The 26,334-nt window shown below is 41.3% G+C and overlaps 1 protein-coding gene across 1 annotated transcript in view; it reads right to left on the reverse strand.

The window, feature by feature from the left end:
* The window catches only part of DDX1 (DEAD-box helicase 1), a 33,571-nt gene extending 10,188 nt beyond the window's left edge, over window positions 1–23,383 (reverse strand). Inside the window, exons 1-17 of the mRNA XM_059132604.1 lie at window positions 23,277–23,383; window positions 20,262–20,313; window positions 19,906–19,969; window positions 18,725–18,754; window positions 18,053–18,149; window positions 16,136–16,183; window positions 15,417–15,500; window positions 15,102–15,185; window positions 14,652–14,728; window positions 13,465–13,537; window positions 11,713–11,789; window positions 11,485–11,599; window positions 10,605–10,743; window positions 5,372–5,432; window positions 2,365–2,463; window positions 1,159–1,248; window positions 227–415 (exon numbers count right to left, since the gene is read on the reverse strand). Coding sequence (XP_058988587.1) covers window positions 227–415; window positions 1,159–1,248; window positions 2,365–2,463; window positions 5,372–5,432; window positions 10,605–10,743; window positions 11,485–11,599; window positions 11,713–11,789; window positions 13,465–13,537; window positions 14,652–14,728; window positions 15,102–15,185; window positions 15,417–15,500; window positions 16,136–16,183; window positions 18,053–18,149; window positions 18,725–18,754; window positions 19,906–19,969; window positions 20,262–20,313; window positions 23,277–23,292 — 1,395 coding nt within the window. The 5' untranslated portion in view covers window positions 23,293–23,383. The remainder of the gene's footprint in view (window positions 1–226; window positions 416–1,158; window positions 1,249–2,364; window positions 2,464–5,371; window positions 5,433–10,604; window positions 10,744–11,484; window positions 11,600–11,712; window positions 11,790–13,464; window positions 13,538–14,651; window positions 14,729–15,101; window positions 15,186–15,416; window positions 15,501–16,135; window positions 16,184–18,052; window positions 18,150–18,724; window positions 18,755–19,905; window positions 19,970–20,261; window positions 20,314–23,276) is intronic.
* Window positions 23,384–26,334: the final 2,951 nt, after the last annotated feature.

The following is a 26,334-nucleotide window of genomic DNA, read 5'->3' on the forward strand; positions in this document are numbered from 1 at the left end:
CAAATAAATAAAATCTTAAAAAAAAAAAAAAAGTAACTCTTACAGAGAAAAAAATAAAAGCCCATCACTTATTCTGTGCTCTCAAGGCCTAACCTTTTGCAGTCACTGGGTGGATTTCTCTTTTCTCAGGTACAGTATCTGGCTATAAGCATCACTAAGAGCCCAAGGTTAAGCTAGTTTATGTAAGTTTTATTCCCCATAAATGTTAACAGTGTGTAGTACTCACTCTAATGTGGTTTTTCCCAAGCCTTTCCCAGAGTCTGTCAGTTTTGGGATTCACCGGGACAACCACATGGTGTACAGTGTCCGGAACGGAGTCTTCTCCTTTTAAATCAACCCAGGTGGGAAAATGCATTATCTTCTCAGACAGCTTCTTCACATCAAAAGAATGCAAAGTAGCAGAGCAAACAATCACCTAAGAGGGAAAAAAAAGTTTAGATCAACTTTTATTTTACAGTAATAATTCCACCATATGAATACTAATGTGGGCCCCAAAGCATGTTAACCTGGAATCTACAGATGAGTTTAATACCGAACCCTGCAGCAGCAACTGGTGACAGAACTCTGGGCCGGTTAATCTCTCTGAACTACAATCCCCTCGCTCACAGTCCGTCCCCTCGCTCCCAGTGAGTCCCCTCGCTGCTACGGAAACCATGCCATCGATTCCACGAGGTCCTACGAAGACTAAGATGAAGAAGTTACTGTTTGTTCCCTTCTCTCCCCCTTAAAGCCTCTTCTACCTCTCAAATTCTTCCTAGGAAGTGAAGGTGAGAAAAATAAGAGTAATATTTTAAGAAATAATGACAACAGCTGTTTTCAACAGCTCATGATATTGCCCCCTCAAACACGAAGCAGTCCTCCTCACAGTCCGAAATATAAACTCTAAATGCTCTGTAGAAAAAAAAACAACTAAGAATTTTTTGCTTATCATCTTCTGTGACACCTAATTTTCTTTAGTTCCCTTCTTCTTCATTTCTATGCGCAGCTTTCAAGACCGTTTCTTTGTGTGTACTATTTACTCAGGTAATAACGAAAATGTTTTATTTGGCAGTTAATGTAATCATAAGACACCAAAACAAAATGTAGAACAAAACAAAATAAGCATTAACACATAACAACTGTCCACATGTATTTTAAGATGCATCTGTCATTTCATACCTGAAGTCTTTTCCCATCAGAGGTAATCTGAGGAATCTGATTATGAATCCTATTTATAAAATCAGAGTAACCTTGAGAAAGAAGCCCATCCTGAATGAGAAGCAAAGAAAAGCATAAATTTTTTAATCAATACCTGAATCTTTCTTTTGTAAATCAAGTGTAAAAAGATAATGGGAATGTATTCATAAACATACATATCCCCATATTCTCAAAATGATTATTTCCCATCAGATGAAGACAAGTTATAAATTCAACTTTAATTCCATGTGACTAGAATATAAAAAAGCTGACCATAAACAACCCAAAAACTATACTCCAGTATTCTAAAATGAATACTAGAGATGACAGTTTCTATCACATATCCTTAAACATGTAATTTTAATATGAAAATATTAAATTTTATATTTAATAATTTAAATATTAAAATATTAAATCCTCAGTATTAAAAAACCACCTCAACTCATACTGAAAATACTTTGAAAGTATGTCTCAAGAGCTTCCAAGAAGATGGAGAAGGGAGTTGAGGGAAATTGGAAGGGGAGGTGAACCATGAGAGACTATGGACTCTGAAAAACAATCTGAGGGTTCTGAAGGGGCGGGGGATGAGAGGTTGGGGAAGCCTGGTGGTGGGTATTATGGAGGGCACGGACTGTATGGAGCACTGGGTGTGGTGCATATACAACGAATTCTGGTACACTGAAAAGAAATTGAAAAAATAAAAAATTTTTAAAAAAAAAAGAGCTTCCAAGACATTAATGTTCTTAGACTTTACATTGTGCAACTCTAACATAAAAAAATAACTATAATGTGTAAAATAATCTATGTATCAACAAAGATAGCTATTTGGAGTAAAAAACAAATCTGCATATCTAGTCACAAGAGTGGTTAAATAAACCATGAAATATCCATATCATAGACCACTAGACAGCCTTTAAAAACTGTTCACAAATAAGGACATGAAATACTTAAGAGACTTTATTAAGAAAAAAAAAAGTTTTCCTAGATTCACATAACTTGATTTACCATGTAAAATAGTATTTATATAAATACAAGGAGTGGATGAAAATATACCAAACTACTAGTAATGATTATTTCTAGGTATTAGAATCATGACTGAATTGTGGTTTTTTCCATCATTTTACATATTTTATCTCCCGAAACACAAGCAAAAAAATTTTTTTAAAGTACGACTATATTTCAACATACAGCTTCATCCAGGACCAGGAATCTAACTTGGGATAAGTTCAGCTTTCCAGTTGACACCAAATCATCTAGTCTTCCTGGAGTGCCAACAACTATATCTACCTGAAAAATATCAAAAGCACCTAATGAAAACCAAACCACTATTCTGATCACTGTAAAACAGCAACAAACGGTGGTTTACTTACGGTGAAAACATGCACACTGAAGCAGTCATCATCAGCTCGAAATTCTCAGAACAGGAACTGTAGATAATGCCCTATTACCATACCTGTATTTGGTTTGGAATTAATGTGAAGATTTTGGATAACTGATTTTGACATCCTTAACTGTTACGTACAGTCTAATACATAAAATTTGTATTCTGTGAGTGAATGAATTTTTGGGAACTCTGAAGTTCAGCCAGATTCAAACGCCAGCTCCACCACCCAGCGGTGTGACCTCATCTCTTCTACTTTCAACTTTCCCTTTTTTTGAAATGGGCAACACCTTTGGCGATGCAAGATGGCTCTGACAACTGATACAACACCGTGCTAATGTTTTAAAACTACTGTTATCATCTCATGACCACGAAAGGAAATACTACTATTATTATTCGTTTTTGTTTTTGTTTTTATTTTTTTTAAGTAGGTTCCATGCCCAGTGGGAAGCCCAAAACAGCCCCAGGGGGGCTTCAGCTCATGACCCCAAGTTTAACACCTGAGCTAAGAACAAGAATCGGATGCTTCACTGACTAAGCCATCCAGATACCCTAAATATTCATATTTTTACATGAGGAAACTGAAGTTTAGAATACTAAAAATCACAAGAACTTAAATGATACAGCTTGTAAGTATCCAAATTGGAATTTCAAACTTGGTACAAACAAGAGAAAAGGTCTAACTCAAGAACAAGGTTTATTTTAACTTTTTATTATAAAAATTCTCAAACATACTCAAAGGGAAGAGAATAATAAACTCCACACCAGTACAAACAATGAACAGTATTTTACATTCACACATGCATCTTTTAATCAAGTTCACAGTGATCAGGAATATGGGTTTTAAAGTAAGCGCTACCTAGAGGCTATAAGATGTTGGGCAAGTGACTTAATATTCAGTATAAGTCCTCTTCCTAATCTATAAAAATGGGGAGAATACTATTTCATTAGTACTGATAACTATAAGCAAGTCTCAGTTCAAAGTAGAGAATATTGCCTGAAAATATGAAGATAAGGCCTGTTTAATGTATTAAGAACCAGCTATGTGCCAAGCACGGTGACAGGTCCTATACATAGCAATGAACAAAATATCCCTCTGATTCTTTACTCTTTACTATAACATCTCTTTACGATAGGATTCCAACCCACATATCAGTCTCCACTCTCCTCAATTTCAGCAGCTAAAGTCAGTATGAAAACTCACTTTATGTGAAATATATATACCAGGTCTCTCAGGTTTAAAAAATGATAAGCTGGAAAAACCTGTATAATAGCACTAATTACTCCTCTGGGCGTCAACTGCACATGTTGCTTAACTGTGCAACTTTTTTTTTTTTTGCAACTTTTTAAAATTGTAAAAATTACACAGTTCTACTCTCTCACTCCAAAGCTGACTTTAGCCCATGACAAGACACAACACAGGACTACGGCTGAGCCAGAGGATGATGGGAGATCACAGGAGGACAGAATATAGATGGAAAGAGCGGAAAGAGAATGTATTAGATTCCCTAAGCAGAATGGCTCTGAAGGTGTCAAGAAAGCCACAGAATAAAACTACCATTGGATTTAGCCAGTACTAAATTTAGATATGAATGACAGAAGCATACAGAATTCCCTAAAATCTCTACAGCTGGAAAACAGGAGTTAAGAAACTTAATAACTTCTGAAGAAAATGGATTTGGGTTTGAGGAGCCAAGAATGGAAATGAACATTAAATCTCTTACAACCACTAAAAAATATAGCACAGCAAATAAGAACATATCAAAGCAATATTACTATCTTAAAATAGTATTAACAAGTATAGTAATAGGATTCCTTGCTTTTAATATGTCATACCAGGTCAATCTAAACCACACAGCATAAAATTTCATTTGACAGGGGCACCAGTGGAACTGAAAGAAATGGACATAACTCCTCGCCATGACTCAGTATCAGGTGGGTTAGAGCAAATAATAAAATATTTAGGGAAGGAAATGGGAGAGAAATTTGAAAGGGACAAGTTACTTCACACATATGAAATATTTTATGAAGTCCTATCTATATCTAGCGCCACAGGATTGATGAGCCCAGTTAAGAATATTACCTTATAATAAGGATCCCAGTCCTAGCTTTGTCTTTTGTAACTGCATGCCTACGCACCCTTTGTAAGACTCCCCTGACCCATATCTGAACTCATCTCCCTCCTCCTGAAGCCAGAGTTTATCACTTTTCATCCGTCCCTTGGGTCACTGCCAAAATGTCCACATTCTCTGCAATCCACTTGATTTCCATTTCTATTCTTAACTCCAGTTTCTTTTTTTCCCATTATCTCCAAGAAAGGATACTTTTTTTTTTTTTTAAAGATTTTATTTATTTGACAGACAGAGATCACAAGTAGGCAGAGAGGCAGGCAGAGAGAGAGAGGGAAGCAGGCTCCCTGCTGAGCAGAGATTCCCCATGCGGGGCCTGATCCCAGGACACTGAGATCATGACCTGAGCTGAGGGCAGAGGCTTAACCCACTGAGCTACCCAGGTGCCCCAAAAGAAAGGATTCTTAATTCATGAGAAAGCAAGAAGAAAATCCTCAAGTGCTCAAAAGGTAAACCAAAAAAAAAAAAGTATGCTGAATTTTGCATGAGGGGTTTGGAAGAAACTACCGTGCTGTATACACTTGGGAAAAGAAAAGACATACTTGCAACATGTTTTTGAACAAATTTTGTTTTGCTCTTGTTCTAATTTCAGACTCACTTAATTTTTCTTGAAACACAACAGAACTACAACTGCCAAAATGATAGCTCATAACGTAACCTCTTAAAAATTAAAAGTACAACTTACCCCATTATCCAAAACAGAGAGCTGATCCCGTGCCGCAACACCTCCAATTATCAGAAGCTCCCTGAAATAAATACCATAATGATAACATAGAGAACGATTCAAGCTGGCCGTGTTGTTTGACTTGTATCCATTTCTTTTCGGTGGAAATTAAGGGTAAATTAAGTAACTGAGAAACAATCTACAACCAAAGACTGGAGAAGGGTGGAATTTAAGCACTTCACTTGCAGCAGCCGCATAAATGCTAGAACAGGCCGTGCAGAGGAGCACGTGAACACCTGAGACCCAGAAGACACCAGTTCTCATTCGTTTCCATGTCCTCCTGTACTAGGCTAATTCCCAGGGCTCCAAAATCTGCTTCCAATCTACCTTCTTGAACATTTGTGGTTGTATGTGTATAAATTATATCTCTGAAATATATAAGTATCAATTGTTAAAAGTTGCCTCCAGATGGGATAACTAAAAACTGGGGGACTAGCTGAAATACTTATTTTTCACAGGATATTCTTTCACATTGTTGAATTTTTCTCATTCCAAAAAAAATTTTTTTAATGCTTAGATTAAAAAAGATCACATTATGCCAAGGCAATTCTATGTGGGGGAAAGAACAGCCTTTTCAACAAATGGTGCTGGGACAAATGGATATGCACATGCGCAAGAATGAGGTTAGACCTCTTTTTAATACTACACACAAAAATTAATTCAAAATAAATTACAGGTGCAATTACAAGACACGAAACTGTAAAACTTTAAGAAGAAAACAAGGGGGTAAATTTTCATGACTTTGGGTAGGCAAAGTCTTATCATATGGGACACCAAAAACAAAAGCAACAAATGAAAAAAATAAATCAGACCTCAATATTAAAAACCTTTGTACTTCGGGGCACCTGGGAGGCTCAATGGGTTAAAGCCTCTGCCTTCGGCTCAGGTCATGATCCCAGGGTCCTGGGATCGAGCCCCATATCGGGCTCTATGCTCAGCGGGGAGCCTGCTTCCCTCTCTCTCTCTGCCTGCCTCTCTGCCTACTTGTGATCTCTGTCAAATAAATAAATAAAATTTTTTAAAAAAATAAATAAATAAAAACCTTTGTACTTCAAAGACACTATCAAGAGAGTGAAAATATCCACAAATCCTATATCTAATAAATAATATCATATGCGTATCAGAATATATAAAGAACTCTGATAACTCAACAAAACCACCCAAATGAAAAACGGGAAATAAAATGTGGACATTACAAATGGCCAATAAGCCTAAGAAAAGATGTTCAACACCATTAGCTATTAGGGAAATGCAAATCAAAACCATAATAAGATATGATTTCATACCCATTAGGATGGCTACAATCAAATGAGAGGTAAGTGTTGAGGATTTGGAGAAACTGGAACCTTCAACATTACTAGTATGAACGTAATACCATGTTGTCACTTTAGAACACAGCTGGGTGGTTCCTGAAAACACTGAACATGAAGCTAATACTATAAGATGCAGCAATTCCACTCCGTATATATCCAGAAGAGATGAAAATGAGTCCACACAAAAACCTGCATACTAATGTTCATAACACAGCAGCCAAAAAGTGGCAACAACCCAAACGCCCTCACTTAATGGACGCATAAGTAAAAACATGGTCCATGCAAATAAATGGGATGCTTTTTGGCAATATAAAAGAAATAAGCACTGATCCACACTGTGTCATGAACGAACCATGACATCACGCTAAGTGCAAGTGGCAGTCACAAAAGAACATGTATCACACAATCCCATTTATGTAAAATGTCCAAAACAGGCAAATCTACAGACAGAAAATAAATCAGTGGCTGCCTTGGCATGGTGAGGTCAGGCGGAAACCGAATGGCTGTTAATGGGTACAGTGCTTCCTTTGAGAGTGAGGAGAAAGTCTAAAAACGGTTTTGGTGACAGCAATACAACTCTGTGAATATAATAGAAAAACTAAAAGCAACCGGAACACTTTAAAGAGTGGGTTGTAGGGTATGTGAATTAGATGCAACTAAAGCTATTTACAAAAAAAGATTGTCTCCTCTTTATAAAGCAAGCAAAATTACTTCCTGATATAGCCAGCAACGTCCAATCAGAAATACCTACCATGTATCTTCCTTTATTAATTTTACTCTTAATGACCACAGTCTTTTAAAAAATCCTAGAACACACTAAGAAAGTAGACGACCTTAACACTAAGTCTTTTAACACTACAACTGATTAAAAGTTGGCTTTATGGCTTCCTATCCTCATCTTGAACAATTTACAAGAAATACGAAACACAAAGTGCTTTCTCACCTATGAATGTCCATTACCTTGGCATATTCCCTAACCATGTACCATTCTAGAGCTGTTATAACCATTCTAGTAGCTGTTATATTTCCTAAATATGGTAATATTAGATGCCAGATTATTTATATAGGAATCACCTGGAAGAGCTGCCATTCTTCCTAAAGAAAACAAAAAAATTCTAATTCCTATCCCCTGGAAATTCTGATTCAAAATATCTAAGAGAATAAATATCTAATATTAAATATCTAAGAGAAGAATTAACAATTTGTATCTTTAAATAAAGTCCCTAAGTTCCCAGGTTTGGAAACTATGATCCTTAAATCTATCATTTCTTCTGCTACAATACTCTTTTCCACTTTCCTTATCACTTGTATTTATCCCTATGAATTTAGCAGAAGATACACACATAGCCCAATCTATCCTTGTGTACAAAGCACTGTATGCTTGAGGAATATAAAAAAACAGCCCCTGACTTAAGGATTACAAAGCTAAGTTGGGATGAGCAAAACTATGCATATTTAAAACAAGAACACTACCATGTGACAGTGTATAAGGATTAAGGTGAAGCACACACAGTCAGGTGTCCAAGGAGGGAGAAAGGACTGGGCTGGTACAGCCAGGCTAGCCTCACAGACTAGGACTTGAGCTGGGTTTTCAAGGAAGGTTCATTTATACAGAATACCAAAATAAGTAAAACATAATTTTACCTTTTTTTTTTAAAGATTTTATTTATTTGACAGACAGAAAGAAATCACAAGTACGCAGAGAGGCAGGAAGAGAGGGCGAAGCAGGTTCCCTGCTGAGCAGAGAGCCCGATGCGGGACTCAGTCCCAGGACCCTGAGATCGTGACCCGAGTCGGAAGGCAGAGGCTTAACCCACTGAGCCACCCAAGCACCCCTACAATTTTACCTTCTTAATAAATAGATTTTATTATTCATTTTCCCTTCCAGTCCCTGTCCAAGGGTATGTTAACCTTTACACATAATTACAGTACAAAAATCCATTCATATTAGCATTTTACATTCTTTCAAAACACACTCCCTTGTGAAGAATTCCAAGTCCCTGACATAAAGCAGATGTCCTGGTTGTGTTTTCCTACAGTGACTTTCCCTATCATATCTCCAAGGCATTCTACCCCATTTATTCCATTGTTTCTCTCCCTTTCACACAATCCCCCCACTCCCACACTTAATCTTGTGAAAACAAAGACTGTCTCACTGTTATGCCGCTGATCCAGAGCCCAAGACTCCACACATAGTAGGATATTCAAATAATTCCCCAATGAGCGACATATGCATCAATCCTCAAAACAAAACTAAGAATTATTTCACCTAAAAAACTGTATGAAGTATAATTTATCCCTGAGTAAGTTTAACTTATAAGTTAAAAAAAGATCAGTGTTAAAAAAAATGGTCCTGGGGCGCCTGGGTGGCTCAGTCGTTTAGCATCTGCCCTCAGCTCAGGTCATGATCCCAGGGGCCAGGGATCTAGTCCTGCATCTGGCTCCTTCGGCAGGCAGGGAGCCCGCTTCTCCTCCTGCCTGACGCTTGCTCTCTCGTTCTCTGACAGACAAATAAATAAAATATTTTTTAAAAATGCCAGCAATTTCAAATTTCTGAAATCAGGGAGTGGTGATGCTGGCACAACCTGACTGTGCCAAAAACCACTCAACTGTACACTTTAAAATGGTGGGTTTTATGGTGTGAGAATTATGTCTCAATAAAAAAGGTAATTAACAAAAATCAAGTAACAAATCAACTCACACAGTAGTTTATAAGGCATGGCCTTCCTCAAGACAAAAGGGACTGCTACTGAGCAAGGAGCTCCACAAGATCACTTCACTTACGGTCTCCCTCCAGGGGTTCCGGGAGCCCTCCGACTAGGCAGTGACCAGTGAAAGCCCGAATGGAAAATTCTCTTTCCTGTGAGACAGGCTAGACTCAGCTTCCCCAAACTGTTTACCAACATGTAGGAAACAGTGATATTTTCTACACAAATGAAGTGATGGATCTAACAGTGAATGAAATGTTCCCTTAAAAATATTAATTTCTGGGCGTGTGGTGGCATAGTTAGTTAAGCCTCCAACTCTTGGTTTTGGCTCAGGTCATGATCTCTCAGGGTCATGAGATCGAGCTCCACTTGAGGCTCTGTGTTCAGGGAGGAGTCTGCTTAAGATTCTCTTTCCCCTCTCCCTCTGCCCCTCTGCACCCCCCACCCCTGCGTGCATACATGTGCTCTAAAATCTTTTAAAAATACAAAAAATGGAGTGCCTGGGTGGCTCAGTGTGTTGAGCCTCTGCCTTCAGCTCAAATCATTATCTCAGGGTCCTGGGATAGAGCCCCACATCTGGCTCTCTGCTCAGCAGGGAGCCTCCATCCCCCATCACCCTCGGTGTGCTGCTCTGCCTACTTGTGATCTGTCAAATAAATAAAAATTTTTTAAAAAAATACAAAATAATTAAAATTACTGATATTGTTTTGCAAACCATGGCATTTCATGTACGAGAAAAATCTCAATTTACTTATCTTTGAACAAACTTATCAAATAAGAGTTTTAGGGGTGCCTGGAAGGCGTCTCACTCAGCTAAGGTCATGATCTCCGGGTTGTGATATCCAGCCTCCTGTCAGGCTCTGGGCTGGGAGTAGAGTCCGCTCAAGAGTCTCTCTGCCCTTCCCACCCCTCCACACCTCTCCCCACCACCGACCCCAGCGCGGGAGCACGCAAGCTCTCTCTTTCTCTTTCGAAACAAAACAAAACAAAAATATTTTTTAAAAAAATTTTTATATAAAAACTACTTGCTACTATATATCAAAGTTAAAGTTATACACTCACACCTGTGCATGTATGTGCATACTGAATTTCCACCTCGTTTTTTTTCTTACTCTTCTTCCAAAACACCTCAAACCTAAAAACAAAGCATTTGAGCACAAAAGGAAGCTTTACCTTAATTTAGGATTATCAATGTATTTCTTAAACTGCTTGACGTTGTTCAAAGTCTGCTCAGCTAACTCTCGGGAGGGTTCGACGATGAGAGCTTTCGGAGCGTTGGGGAGAAACTTCGTCTGTGCCACTTGCGCATTACCTTAAGAAAATGAAAACGATGGGAACGTGTTCAAATCACATCTCAATACCTTTACTCTTAAAGCATGAGCACAAATATTCCAGTATCAAAAATTTCAGTAACTGTCAAAAAACTACAGGACACGGTCATAAAACAAAATAAAGCTAGGATTCCTAAAATCAACTATAGCTTCTTTAAATTTACTTGCATGATTACAACTGATCATATGTTTTGTGATAAAGTAAACAAGCTATGAAACAAGCTATGAAATTCAGTTACTTTAACTAACTGACATAGATTAGCCAACACAATGGTAAGAGTATGAGCTTTCAAGTCCAACTGCTTGGGTTTAAATTCAGTTCTACCACTTACTTGCTGTGTGACCTTGGGCAAGTTACGTCAAGTCCCTATTCCTCGAGGTCTTTGTCTGTAAAATGGGAAGAGTACTACCTTATAGGGCTGTGAAGATTAAATAATCTATGTAAAGAACTTAACACAGTGCCACAGCACTTAATAAGCACAATTTTATAAATACTAGATACCATCACCATGATCAGTCTCCCCAAAATGCCTAAACAAAACCAAATACTCAAGAGTTTATGAATCAGGTTTTGAAACTGAATTTTACTGACGTGTTAAGTAAAGATGTGTGACTAAAGCAGCACAGGGAGCACGTGTAACTCACTCACTAGGAGAAGCCTCCTTACTGGAGTTTTAGCCAGTACCCCATTCTTGCAATTCTTACCCACTCAAAAGCAATACCTGTGTGCTGTGATTTGACAACACAACTATCTGGTGCCTTGGAAAGAGCAACAAAACCATCTTTTGGTGGAAACTTAAATTCTTCTTCACCGAAGTTAAACTTTAGTTCAGCATTCTACCATGGAAGAAAGGGAGAAAATGAAAATTCTTAACCTAACAGCAAACTAACCAGTACAAAATAAAGCAGATCAAAGTAGCTTATAATCATAGCAACATTTTTCTGATTACCTTCAAAACACAAGCAGGAAAGAGGGCTTGGTTCTTCATATGTGGTGGTATTTCAAAGGCCAGACCAAGGTCTTTTCCTAAAAAAAAAAAAAAAAAAAAAAAAAAGAGGGAGAGAAAGAGACTGAGGAAAACAAAATGATCAGGAAAGAACGTCCGTATGCTCACATCATCAAATCTCTCAACCCACCCACATGCATGCGTTCCCGTCCTGCTCCCACGGCTAAACTGGGCTGCCTAATGTCAAACTCTTCACTTCTTACTTTACTCCTACAAGTGCCCCTTCTCCCACTCCACATTTTTCCCTTCATAATGGATCACCTTCCATTAGACACTTCGACGAGACAGCCCATGGCACACAACCATATTGTAACATTAAAACACAGACAACCTCCTTGAATCGACATCTTCCTCTACCTTCTATTTTTCTTCTCCCGTGTGTAGTAAAACTCCCTGATTTCCACCGTCCCTGTGTCATTTCAATTCATCCCATTCTCATCACTGAAGTGACTCCCAGTCACACTCCCCCAACTCACCCATCAAGCTCACCAAAACAGAGATTATGAGTGATTTGTACTTGCCAAACCCAGTGGTTAATCTCCATCTTTCTTTCTAGGCTACACCCACCAGAAGCACTGGATACAATCTGATTCTTCCCTCCTTCAAATCCTTTCATCACGCGGACTACAGGACTTCAATCTCTCGAGTCTCCTCCTCCTTCACCTCTAAGATTCTCCTCAATTTGCTGACTTCTAACCGAAAGATTCCCCAGACTCAGATCCTTCCTATTCCTTATCTACTCTCATTCCCTATGTAGGGAATCCAGCCTTCTAGCTTTAAGTATCATCTATAAGCCTTTGTCTCCCAAAGCTGTACCACCAACCCTGACCTTACAGGGTTGGCCTTACCAGGGTTGGCCTTACACATCTGACCACTGACTTGACTTCACCACTTAGATGTGTAGTAAATATCTCAAATTTAATATGCCCCAAATACAATCCCCAGCAACCCACTGGCCCCCTATCTACCGCTGCCACACATACCACTCTGTTTTTAACACAGAAGCCATGAAACAGTGAAAGTGAAGAGAGAGGATATCAATTCTCTCGCTAATCAAAACCCTAATGGCTTCCAATCTCACTCAGAAAGTTTATATCATGGCCTAAGAAGGCCCTATATGGCCTGGCCTCGCTACCTCAACTGACCTAACATTCCACCACCCTGCTCCACGCTCAGTGTGTTCCAGACCTACTGGCCTCCTCAATGTCACTCAGACACCTCAAGCACATTTTTATCTCAAGGCCTTTGCATTTCCTGTTCCCTCCGCTTGAAATACTCTTTGAAGATTTTTGTACAGGCCACCACCAAACTCATTCAGATTGCTACTCAAATGGCACCTTATCAGAGAAGGCTTACTGACCACCCAGTATAAAGGAGCATGCCCCTAGACTATTAGCACCCTCCATCCCCTTACCCTGATTACACAACTTTCAATGTACTTGTTCCAACCTAACATAGCCTGCATCTCTTTCTCCACCAGTAGGAAATCCACAAGATGAAACAATGTTTGTTGACTCCATCCTCTGTTCTAGATAGAGCACCTGCTGGTGTGCCTGGCATTGAGTAAATGCTCAAAACATACTGGTTCAAAAGGGCAGGGAGGGAGGGAGGACTGGAGAAGAGGGTAAGAGAATTATAAATCACAAATATTGGGTATCTTACCTTCCCTAACAAGACAACCCACTGAAAGCTTACCATTTTTGGAGAATTTGACATGCCCCTTATCTATATCGAGGTAACATCCAATGGTATCATGCATAGTGAATTCCTAGAAAAGCAGAAAGTGCAGTGCTATTAATAGAAAGAAAAATCGTAATTGAAGCTAAAAGTTCAGGGGCGTCAGGGTGGCTCAGTGGGTTAAGCCTCTGCCTTCAGCTCAGGTCATGATCTCAGGATCCTGGGATTGAGCCCTACATCAGGGGGTCTTTGCTCAGCGGGGAGCCTGCTTCCCCTCCCTCTCTCTGCCTGCCTCTCTGCCTACTTGTGATCTCTGTCTATCAAATAAATAAATAAAATCTTAAAAAAAAAAAAAGCTAAAAGTTCAGTACAGCTACATCAAAAGTAGTCAGTGCTTCAAAATAGTTCCCTGAAGCCCTAATGGAGGTGTTAAAAAGAGCCTGTTGGGGAACCTGGCTGGATCAGTTGATGCAGCACGTTAACTCTTTTTTTTTTTTTTTAAAGATTTTATTTATTATTTATTTGACAGAGAGAAATTACAAGTACACTGAGAGGCAGGCAGAGAGAGAGAGAAGGAAGCAGGCTCCCTGCTGAGCAGAGAGCCCGATGCGGGACTCGATCCCAGGACCTTGAGATCATGACCTGAGCCAAAGGCAGCGGCTTAACCCACTGAGCCACCCAGGCGCCCGCACGTTAACTCTTGATCTCTGGGTTCTGAGTTCAAGACCCACGCTGGGAGCAGAGTTTATTTAAAATAAAGTCTTTAAAAATGAAACAAATTGCTTATTACAGCATATCATATATCATAGCACAGACGTCCTGATAGGCTTTTTAGAATCAACATGACATCCAGGCTCATCCTCCTTACTACAGACTAAGACTTAACAAAAAACCATTTAGATTCACCATGACTAAAAATAAGAAAAGAACATATACATTCAAGTCAAAGCCAAAATCAAAATAAGTGAAAATAGAGACAAAGTAATATACCTTGGAAAGACTAATAAATGGTGTAAGAATAAAAATATGCAGCTCATTTTAAACATTTCTTCACGGAAATGTGAATCTGAACTTTGTGTAGAAAATGTTCAGAAAATCCACCTGAATTTCAGAGTCCCTTTTATACTCCTAGACATGTCACAGTGACCAAATAAGTACATAAGAAAACTTACTAATGCTACAATTAGGTCGGTAATACAACTTACCTCTCCGTAATTATCAAACTGTTTATTATGGGATTTCTTTCCTGTTCCACCAAAGCCAAATCCGAATTTGTCGGTACCTAGATTTTAAAATGTATTTTATTTATGTGGTTAAGAGTAAAGATAAAAACTAAAAGCTCCGTACAAATCTAAAAATCTACAAAAACTCAAAGCATCTATGCAGTTTCGTGTGGTACATATTGCTGCATACTAACTGTACTCCGACTTCCCTCATATTCTGAACCTTCTTCCTCCTGTTTTACACTGTAATAGTATACATTTTTAGTACCTCAAATCTTTTTGGTACACAGTGAGGTATACATAAATTTATTATTTCCAAGTCTTGAAAATAGAAACTTGTGTGGTTAAGATTATTTTGCTCCCTACTATCATAAAATGTCAACAATCCACAAATATAAACCAGGAAATTCAGTTTATTTCAGAAACACTCACCTAGGTCTAAGGAAGCCTGCATGGAAGACCACCCGACTCTGCATAATCCTTGGTCATGACAGGACACTTCGTAGTAGTGCTTCCCTAGAAGGGCAAAATACTGTGCGATTTATACACACCTATGAACCATTTACCGTGAAGGCCCTTCCCCACGATTTGAATTACAATTTGTTATGTTCCAAACGAAGAAATATAGATCTTTTTGTAACATTAGAAATCTTTTCAGATCCTTGATTTAAAGCTACCTGAAGAAAGTTCATGTATTAATACGGTACTTTACAAGTTGATACAAGTGCAAATGCTTTATTTAAATACCTTTCGTTAACCCCTTTGTCGCTCTGCAGCCATGCCACTCCTTCACTTCTCTGCTCTGACAACAAAGACCATCGGACCCAATTGCTGGATTTGAGAAAAACACAAAAAACCATGTCAGCACACAGTATATAAATTAAGCATCCTGAAACATGCATGTCAACTTATCACATATACTAGGACACATTTCCATTATATTCCAATGACTGATTTGACTATTCCTATGTCACTACTCAACTACTCAAATATAGCAACTACATTCTAGTATCTGGTAAATTAAATCTTCATTTAATACTATTTTTCATTTTCATTTTCACCACAAATCTTCATTTAATACTATTCTTTTTCTTAATTTTCTTGCTATTCTCAGGTATTATTAAAAACAAATTTCTCGGGGCGCCTGGGTGGCTTAGTGGGTTAAAGCCTCTGCCTTCGGCTCAGGTCATGATCCCAGGGTCCTGGGATCAAGCCCCACATAGGGCACTCTGCTCGGCAGGGAGCCTGCTTCCTCCTCTCTCTCTGCTTGCCTCTCTGCCTACCTGTGATCTCTGTCTGTCAAATAAATATATAAAATCTTAAAAAAAAAAAATTCTCCCCTGGGGATAGAAATACATTATATGTTTATAAAAAATTAAAAAATTTAAAAAATTATATTATGAAAAAAAATTTTAAAAATAAAAACAAATTTCTTACAAATAAGCTGCTAAAATCTATCTACTTACCAAAAGCAGATCCTCTGTCATATGGGTTCATTTGCCATTTGTTGAGAACTAAAATTAAAATAAATCACACACAATCATATGAAATTAAAAACACTCTCTAAAAAATAAGATATATTTCATGTGATACCTTAATTCAGATTTATACCTAGATTTAATATGATTTTACAAATTATTTGGAACATACAAGTAAACGTTTTGCTCTTTCTAGTAAAGGCAAAATTGAAAGTGAAAAGCAATAATCATTGCCCTTGGGCTAAAGCCTTTTCTCCTCACTTGCTTCACAGCACTTGGTAGTAGATGGCACTGATCTCTGTCGTAACTAAGAAGGCACGGATAAAATGAAGCTTTGGTAACTAAATACGTTGAAATAAATGACCAAGTTGGGCCCCTGGGTGGCTCACTAGATTAACCCTCTGCCTTCAGCTCAGGGCCCTCTGCCTGCTTCTCTGCCTACTTGTGATCTCTGTCAAATAAATAATAAAAAATATATATATTTAAAAAAAAATTAAAAAAAATAAATGACCAATGTATCAGGATCTAGTTAAGTATCACTGTGTCATTTTTAAAAGAAAAGCAAGTCCTTTATGTCAGTACCACATTCGAAAGTCACAATTTTTCTCCCTCCTCACTTGCATGGAACCAACATTTTCCTTTTTTAAAACATCTTAATAGTCTATGCATAACCGAAGAATTGTATTAGCTCGAGAACTCTATAGATACTCTATATATACTTCAGGCCTAACTTCCTGCCCAAGGCAGAAATCTTTTCTTGATTTCTTGTGGCCCAACAATCTCTACCATCTGCTTAAACTCTCTGATGGAGAAGTAACTTACTCTTGAGGTTCTCTCTCTCCTTGCTCCTTGTAATTACTAGTAAGTTCTTAAACAGAAATCTTCATTAGATTATTTCTAATTAGTCCTGGTCCTTTCTGAAACAGTTATTTTCTCTCAAGATCCCTTCAGTGATTTTACAATTATCTCATCTCTTCTGCACTTGCTTCTCTATGTTTAGACCTCTAGTGTCTTTTCTCCTCACAGGCCATGATTTTTGAAACTACTACCTCCTCTGGAAGGTACTACTACCCTCCTCTGAAAGCATTCTCTTTTACCACCACCTTTCCTAAATGAACTCATTAGCTCACAATTTATTTATGAGTTCATTCTATGAACTATGCAACATTGTTACTTTCAAATTGCTGAGAAATGTTGATCTAGCAAGTTCATTCCACTTAAGCTTGCTATTTTGTCACAATCGTGTTCTGTACCATGAAACAAAAGTAACTTAAAATACAGAACAAATTTTGTCAAAATATAACAAAATAGAACCATTTAATGAAAGCAACACAAGTTACAGATGAGGAAACTGATGTAACATTATCCACGGCATAAACAGGACTGGAAATCCTAGTAAAAGGATCGATCTCCAGGTAAACTGGACTAAACATAATGCACTTTGAAATTTACACTTTACGTTTTAACTTCCTGGACTCCTTTCTTAAAGGAAAAACAATGCATGCCTCCTTCCCCTGTGGAAGAAATACGTCCCACCATCATGGACTCTAATTCCATCAATTTTTATAAAATCCTCAATACTTTTGTAAAATACTATACCAATTTATCTTTAATATCAGACATAAAAGGCATTATGAAAAACATTAAAATAACTAAATATAATTTCCAAATGCCAGAGTTTTCTCAAAGAAAGCACTGTTAGTATTTTAGGAGAGACAATCTTTCACCATTTACTATGCTATAAATGGCATTTAGCATCCCTGATTTCTAGGGCACCAAATGCCAACAGCCCTATCCCCCAAACACTGACAATAAAAATGCACACTCTCACCTCCCATCTGTCAATGCCAGGAATGAGAATTACTATTTTTACATAGAAGGGAAATATTAATATGCAAAACTTACCTGAAGCACCAGTTTTAATTGTTGTTTTTCCTTTTTTGCCTTCCTGTTGGTCTTTCAGAGTTTCATATACTATCTGGATAACTGGAATACTGAAAGCCTATCAAAGAAACAATAGTTCTCTACATTAATATTCAATAGTAATGACAATTTAACAATCAATGTTATAAAAGTTACACATGCACATTAAATAATTACATATTCCAGACTGCTACTCTAATTTCATTTGCTCAAGTCCAAAATACCAGCAAGATAACAAAAGAGTTGATTAAGTGAAGGAAACAGGAGGCTATTGACAACCCAAAACCATAAACAATGGAGACTTTCAGAACAAACCTAAAGAGGAAAAATAGGGTCTGGTCTGACCAACCCGGTCCAGGCCAATGAGAAAGCCACCTTTATTACTAGAGCCATTGCATTAAAATTCAGAAATTAAAGATACTGCAACTCTTTATTCAAGATCAGTTTATATCTGTACTAGTTTTAAGCCTATACTCCTGCAGATCTCATTTCAGAAATCAGCTGCCAACTAAAATATCATTCTCAGGGGCAAGCAATCAATTCCTCACATTCTGGAAATGTTGTTTTATTAAGTATTCAAAGTAAAAACTACTGTTCAAACTCGCTTTAAAAATCAAGACTTACAAAGTAAGTCAACTTAAGTTCATTACTTACACCAGTTTTTCCACTTCCTGTTTCCGCAGCCTGAGTGGGAAAAAAATAATAGAGCTTACAAATTAGATTGTCAATTTAAAAAGTCAAATTAACATGACAGTATGGAGAAATCTTTTAAGACTTGACTGGCTACTATAATTTTCAATGCCTCTAGATTCCTCAGGTTTCTTCAGTCAACTGTGACTACTGCCAATCTTGTCACTTCTCCCCCATCCCTCAACAATCTGCCCTCCCCTCTTCTTTCCCATGGCTACCATTCAAATCCAAGCCATCATCATTCTAATCTAGATTACTACAAAAGTATCCCAGCAGAATCTAATCTCTGAGCTGTACTACAAACTGCTAATATCTTCATAAATACACAGTCTTCATAAATACACAGTTCTAATGATGTAACAGCCCCACTTAAAAATTTCCAGTGACCCCGGGATACCTGGGGGGCTCAGCTGGTTAAGCGGGCTAAGCATCGGACTCCTTGTTTTAGCTCAGGTCATGACCCCAGGGCTGTGGGATGGAGCCCTGTATGGGACTCCAGTCTTGGTGGAGTATGCTTGAGATTCTCTCTCTCCCTCTCCCTCTGCTCCTCCCCCACCCAGAGCTCATGCAGACATTCTACCTCTCTAGAATAAATAATTTTTTAAAAAGACTTCTGATTCCCCCCTGCCAACAAATACCAATTCTTTAACATGACACTTGAGAGAGTCCAAATAATCAAACCCACTACATACTTTCCATCTTATCTCAAGTTATACACCTGCCCCCCACATCCACATTTTACGCTACATCTGACTGAATTACTCTGGGATCATATCCTGCATTCTCCTACTCACAGTTTTTACTGATATAGTCTCTACTTACGGAGCATTTCTCTTTCAACTTTCCTTTGTCCAAAATATACCTCCCCCAAATAGATCACTTGTATGACAGACACTTCTCTGTACCTGTATTAATATGCTACTGGATTTAAGCTTCTCATGGGTACAGACTGCATCTTATTCATCTCTGTGTTCCCCACAACTTCTGCCTCATTACTCTGAATACAGTGTATGTATCCTCAATGTGAATAAAAGTAATTTTGGTGAAAATACCATTTCTAAGCCTACGGCGCTCTTCAAGTGGGTCACAAACTGCCACAGAATTGTGTCCTCAGCTCCCAAATACCTCCCCAAAAGCAAACATACCATAAGTACATCACCGCCGCCAAGGATCAAGGGGATAGACTCAGCCTGGATATCAGTTGGGAGACTAAAAGAATATTTTAAAGAATTTTAGTTAGTAGTAAAAAGAGAATCACCTATGCTAAATAAGTTATGTTAAACGATAAACTTAAAAGAGTATTTGACTTGGTAAACAGCACCAATCTTTTCTAGCTAAAAACACATCAGAGTTGAAAAAGGAAACTTTCTATAATTTAAAGAATCTTAAGATAAACTGAATTTTACTCAACCAGATTCAAAAATATTTGATAAGATCACTAGCAACTGTTTAAATTACTGAACACTGTTGTCACAGGTACATTTAAGCTTTATGTACTTACAGCCAATCCATCTCTTCTACGGCTTGAGCAATCTCGGGCATAACACCCATCTCTGAAAATAAAAGCTCACTTTAAAAAACTGAACATACTAAATGTAAATAACATTGCTTTTAAAATTACTGTCCAAAGAAAAGGGAAGAGGTTTTGGAGCGTAGCTGTTATTTAGTACCTCCAGAGCATGGCACTGTTGGAAAGAGTATATAGTTAACAGAGAAAGACTTGCATTCAAATACAAACTCTCCCTGGCAACGTGACCTTGAGCAAGCTCTAAAGCTTATGAAGCTATAAACCTGTTTTCTTCTGACAAAATCTCTAATGTGATCTAGGCTGTAGAGCCACAGGAAGATTACGGATAGTGATATGTAATGCATCTGACACATAGTTATCCCTCGATACACAGTAGCTGCCAGTGAGTGCTTCCCTCCTGTGACTGGTGAAAAAGTCGGAGAGAGGTTTCTCAACCAACACTTTGGTTTATAGAAAGATAACGGGGAAGTCATGTGCCTTGACTATTCGAGGACCACCTGATTAGCCTTAGCGATCCGAGAAAAGTGAGCAGACAAGTAGAGAGGGGGCCCAGCCTTATTGGCAACCATAATCAAACTCTGGATAACTAAAAATGGCGCCGGGGTGAAAACTTGGGTAACTGGAAATCACACTTGAAGAACTATGGTTCTTCACTGTTCAGGTATTTGAATAATTAATTCACTGTGAAGCCAGTCTTAAGATTGCTTCTGATTGTATTTTGTCCTTTCTCAAATAGTTACACATGAAGTAGATAGCTGGACTGTGTAAACCTCTTTTCCAAATAAGTAATTTTTAAGTCTGCATTTAGGAAAATGAAACTTTTATTATTATTATCACAAAAATACACATTTCTATTAAAAAATTATCAACACTCGGGACGCCTGGGTGGCTCAGTTGGTTAAGCAGCTGCCTTTGGCTCAGGTCATGATCCCAGCGTCCTGGGATCGAGTCCCACATCAGGCTCCTTGCTCGGCAGGGAGCCTGCTTCTCCCTCTGCCTCTGCCTGCCATTCTGTCTGCCTGTGCTCGCTCTCTCCCCCTCTCTCTCTGATAAATAAATAAAATCTTAAAAAAAAAAATTATCAACACTCAAACATTCTTAAGCCCCAGAAATAGCCAATTTGGAGATGTTTTATTTCTTGTAATGTGAAAATCTACACATTGGACATATACACTGGATAAACAGCTTTTTTGTTGCACATGAGAAGAATCATACTAGCAATTAACACAAGAGGTACAACACTAAAACTTCGGTACCTAGTCAACTCATTAATACATATATTAACGATAGGGGAAAGTATGAAAATCTTTTTCAAAAAAAGGCTCTCCTCCCTCTAAATCTCCTCTAGGAAAATCCACAGATCAAAAAACTAATGAAGATCTGAAGTTGTATACCCAAGTGGCCTTTCTAAGAATTGGTCCCATTAGATACAGCTACATCCTCACTCTAAAATCCATAGTGTTTGAAAAAAAGTAAGCGATGCTCTTAAAAAAGCTGCCGAGTCTACGGCAAGCTGAAGTCGCTTGTCAAACTGTTAGACTGCAAGCAGCAACCACAGACCGCTTTCAGCAAATTCTAGATGTTCTGTTCCACTCTGGTCACGTTCTCTGCATGTTTGCTTTGGAACCATGTTTTCTCCAAATAGAACACTTTGGGGTGTCTGGGTGGTTTGTCAGTTAAGCGTCTGCCTTTATAGCTCAGGTCATGATCCCAGAGTCCTGGGATCCAGTGCTGCTTTGGGCTCCCTGCGCAAGGGGGGGAGTCTGCTTACCCCCCCCCCTTCTGCCTCCTGTTCATAATCTCTCTCTCTCTCTCAAATAAATAAATAAATAAAATATTTTTTAGAAAATAGAACACATTAATATTTAAGGGGAAAACAGGAATGCTCCTGTTCTGTGATTCCATGTCTTGATTTCCTACCACAGACTCTTCTGGTCCTTTCCCCTAACATTCCTGACATCTGGGCATGCCTCCGGGAAGAAGCCAACCTATGAAATGACAATCTGGCGCTGCTCTACACACCCGGGCTCTAAAATCCTGTTTTGCGGGGAGCTGGGGCAGGCAGCCGGCGAGCACTCCGAGTGGGCGCCGCGGTGCCTCCCCGTAGAAGATGCCACACACACACACCAGACATCCTCTCCAGCGACTTAAAGAAGTGGGATTCCTCGTGTTGATAGTAGAGGGAAGCAAGCACCGCACCGTGCTCCACCTGAGGCCCCCGAACAGGCGGAGACGCGGAGGATCCCAGGCCCCGCTGGATACACGGACTGTGCACAAACTCCGCGCCTTTCCGAGGCAGGACGCGGGGGGCAGCTCCGTAAAGCTGCGGCTGGGAAAGATCACGGCTTCGGGGGTGAAAGACGCCACCCCGAGCGACGGCTGCCGTCCCGGGGAGGGTCGCGGAGCCGAGCACACGCGAACGTGCCACCCGTCCGCGGCGCGAGCGTCTGCGGGCGACCACGCTTCGGCCCGGCCCGTCGCCGCGGCCGGCTCGGCGTCTCACGAACCGACGCCAGACGGGTGCCTGGGGCTCTCCGCCCCGCAGAGGCCTGGAACCCCGGGGGCCGAGGCCGGGCGGCCCGGTCCGCGGCGCCTGCCCACGCGCGGCCGCCGTCGGCCGGGCCGAGCCCCGCGCACCGCCGCCACGTCAGAGCGGCAGGAGGCCTGGCGCGGCGCCGCCGCCCGTTTCCGCGGCCGCGGGTCCCCGGGCCGGCCGGCCGGCCGACGACGCGGCAGAAAGACGACGGGGCTCCCGCGGCCGGGACCCGCGGAGAGAGGCACTCGCCGCCCCCGAGGCGCACCGGCCCGGCCTCCCCGAGGTCGCCGCGGGTCCCCCCCCCCCCCCCCGCACTGCGGACGCCGCTGCGGACAGCTCCCTCCCGGCCCGCGCCGCACCGGTCCGCCCCCACGGCTCCCGGCCGCCTGCCCCCGGCGCCCGAGCGCGGATGGAGCCGCTCGCCCCAGCCCCTCCCCGCTCCCGAGACGCACCAGAGAAGGCCGCCATCTTCGCCGGGTCGCGCGCGGCTCCGCTCTCCCTCCCTCCCTCCCTCCGCACGGACACGCTTCGCAGTAGCAGCGCGCGCTTCCGGCCTGCGGTCTGCGGCTTTCCGAGTCCGGGCAGGACCCCAGTCCCGGGAGATCGGTTCCGGCCGAAGAAAAGGGTCCGCCCGGGAGCGCGCCGTGCGGGGCCCGAGTGCAGCAGGTCCCCTGGTAGCCAGGACCGGTCGTCGTCATTAGCCGTGCTAGTGGTTACCGTTTACTTAGGGCGTGCCATGGGTCATCAGGACCACTTTAACACACACGAGGAAACAGATGTTAAATGATGAGGGGCCCCCGGTGGCCCAGGGTGATCTGATGGCAGAACACGGCGGCCCGGTTCATCACCCCCAGCCTCTGAAGATCGGCAGGGCTTTGTGGTGTGGGAAGGATGGAGGGGATGCTCTGAGCTCATCGCCCAGAAACCCTACACTACGGAGTGCCTGCCCCCAAGACATCCCCTCGGTGCCTTTGATGGACGGTCCCCAACCTCCCTGCCCCGGCGTCCCACGTGGTCCTGAGCGTTCCCAGGTTATCTGACCGCCCTGCGCTTGGACTCCTTTCTCTTTGCAGGGAGAGAGGAATGAGTGAGGGTTTAATGCTCCCCGCACATCCTCAGGTAGTGTTAGTGCTTTGGGAGGTGGTCAGGAAGAGTCAGGAAAGTCAAGGAACTCGTCTGAGGCCACACACAGCCGCTCAGGGGCCCGTGGGGTCTGAGCGCCCTTTGCTTCAGGGCAGGGGCCTGCTGTGCCACCGTTAGGCCGCCCCGGGATGACACGCAGGAAAGTGAACCCCTCGGGCAAGATGCGCGGGTGGAGTTAGAGGTGCTGCTGCAGGACCCCCACTTCCTGAGCAACCTGTGTAACCTGCACAAGTCTGGGCTTCCTTAGGGGCACTCACCTGTAAAACAGCCAGGCATAGTGGCACCTGCCCTACAGGGTTGTTAGGAGGATTCCGTAAAACAGGTAACGCACAGTGCGTGGTAAGGATTGGCAAGTATTAATGTTACTGTTACATGCGCAGCGTTTGTTACATGTTACATGTTCAGGGTTACATGTTCAGGATTTGCCTGAAGCTCCAAAAAGCAAGAACAATACATTCCGCCCCAAGCTTCACACCTCCAGGGGACACCATTTACATTATATTCTATATCCTCACACGTTTTATATATAATTCGGCAAAAGATACCCCGAGAGTTATGCAATGTAGCAATTCTGAATAGATGTCACATTCTAAAGACAGACAGGAGATCACCCATCACCCAGGACTTGCCTTTAGCCAGTCCTCGCCTTAGCCAAGAAAGGATTGAAGGTATAAGAAAAAGAGGTTTCTCTAAAGAGAGTTGCTGACATCCTATGGCATTTTTCCTCTCTCAAGACAGGAAGCGTTTTCCGGGGGATTACTCAGAATTTTTGATCTCTGGGTTTTGGGAAGCATTAGACATGCTGTGAGAAGATGTGGCAGGCAGAGACAAAGGGAATGACAAGGTTGCTGACAGAGCAGGTCACAGTTCCAACCCCTGTGGGCGAACCCATGTGACCTTTCTGCCAAGGGCTCACTGGACCTGTGGGAACGGACTTGAAGTGGTCTTCAAAGGAAATGTGCTGCAGAGAGCTGCCTGGAGAAGCTAAGTGACACGGCAGGCAGACTCCCAAAGAGCCCAGTTGAATTCATACCTTCTAGGCAGTGGAGAGATATCACCTACCTGCCTCCTGTGAGTTGTACCTGGAAGATACCAGCAAAAGAATCTCCAAGATAACCACAGAAAGTACACCCTCAGAGAATCAACCTTGCACATGACTGAACCAGAGAGGACCGGAATCAGATCACATGGCAGCAGACAGATGAAGGTAGGTATCTCCCCCACCCCACATGACTTTCTCTCTCCCCAGAACCCAGAGAAAACCGCTAATGGGAGAGGGGAGAGCAGAGCCTGACCCCACACCCCACCCTACTGCCAACCCCGGGGAGGGAGGAAGCTACAATTTTGGTGCAAGTTGTGAATTTTGATTGTGACACTGAACTCAATAATTTAATTACAGAAATGAGGCTGTCAATGGGATGGAAGAAAGACAAGTTTTCATTATCTGAGAGTAACCAGAAAAGCTTCAGAAGATGCCAGAAGTTCTATCTAGGTCAGGAAAAGAAATACCCACAGAGAGAGTTTGAAGGGAATGAATGATGTTTTCAGCTTATGCCCTATCAAGTTTGGCTCTGACATACTACTTTGATAAATATCAGTGTGTGGGCGTGGGTGTGGGTGTGTGAGTGGGCGGGTGTGTGTGTGGTAATAGCCTAAATAATGTGCACTGGGATAAAATGTGATTGACTGCCCACTTTGCAAGTAAGGACAAGGCCAAGCAAAGAAGTGGCAGGCAACTCCTTCGCTAAACCAAGAGGCAGAGGATGGGTGCCTTCAGACCAGTATGCTCCTGGTCTACTCTAACCAGAACAAGCTGATAATATGGATGCCTCCTCTCATGGAACCTCCTAGAAGCCCAGAAATCCAACCACTCCCTGGATCGGTGGGTGGGACGACAACCACCACCAGGTGGCGCCAAACCGCAGCTGAGCCTGGTGAAGTTTGCACTGGTTTTAAAACCACCAGCTGGGGCTTCTCCTGGACATTTATTTCTAGAACCTCACATAGAACCCCACATCTTATACACTTGGGTCTTTTGAACCCCACTAATCATGTTGTGGTGGAATTTTACTACATGATCCCTGTACCCAGAAAGACTGCGCTGCGGATTTTCAAGTAAGCTGTGCTGTAGTCCTTGCAGAACACATGGTTGATTTTGCAACTACGGAGACAGGCCTAGGAAACATGCCCTTCAGACACCAGGACAGTGGAAAGAGGAGGAGTCTAATGAAGGACTCTGTAGACGGGCCACCCAAAAGTCACACACAGTTGCCTTCCCTCTTGCTGTTCTCTATTACACAGACTGGGGGACGGGGAATGGAAGGGGGGAGGGGGGAGGGGGAGGGGGAAGGGACCCATCACTTCTGC

This window comes from Mustela lutreola, chromosome 9 (genome assembly GCF_030435805.1).
Source record: "Mustela lutreola isolate mMusLut2 chromosome 9, mMusLut2.pri, whole genome shotgun sequence".
NCBI classification, from domain to species: Eukaryota; Metazoa; Chordata; class Mammalia; order Carnivora; family Mustelidae; genus Mustela; species Mustela lutreola.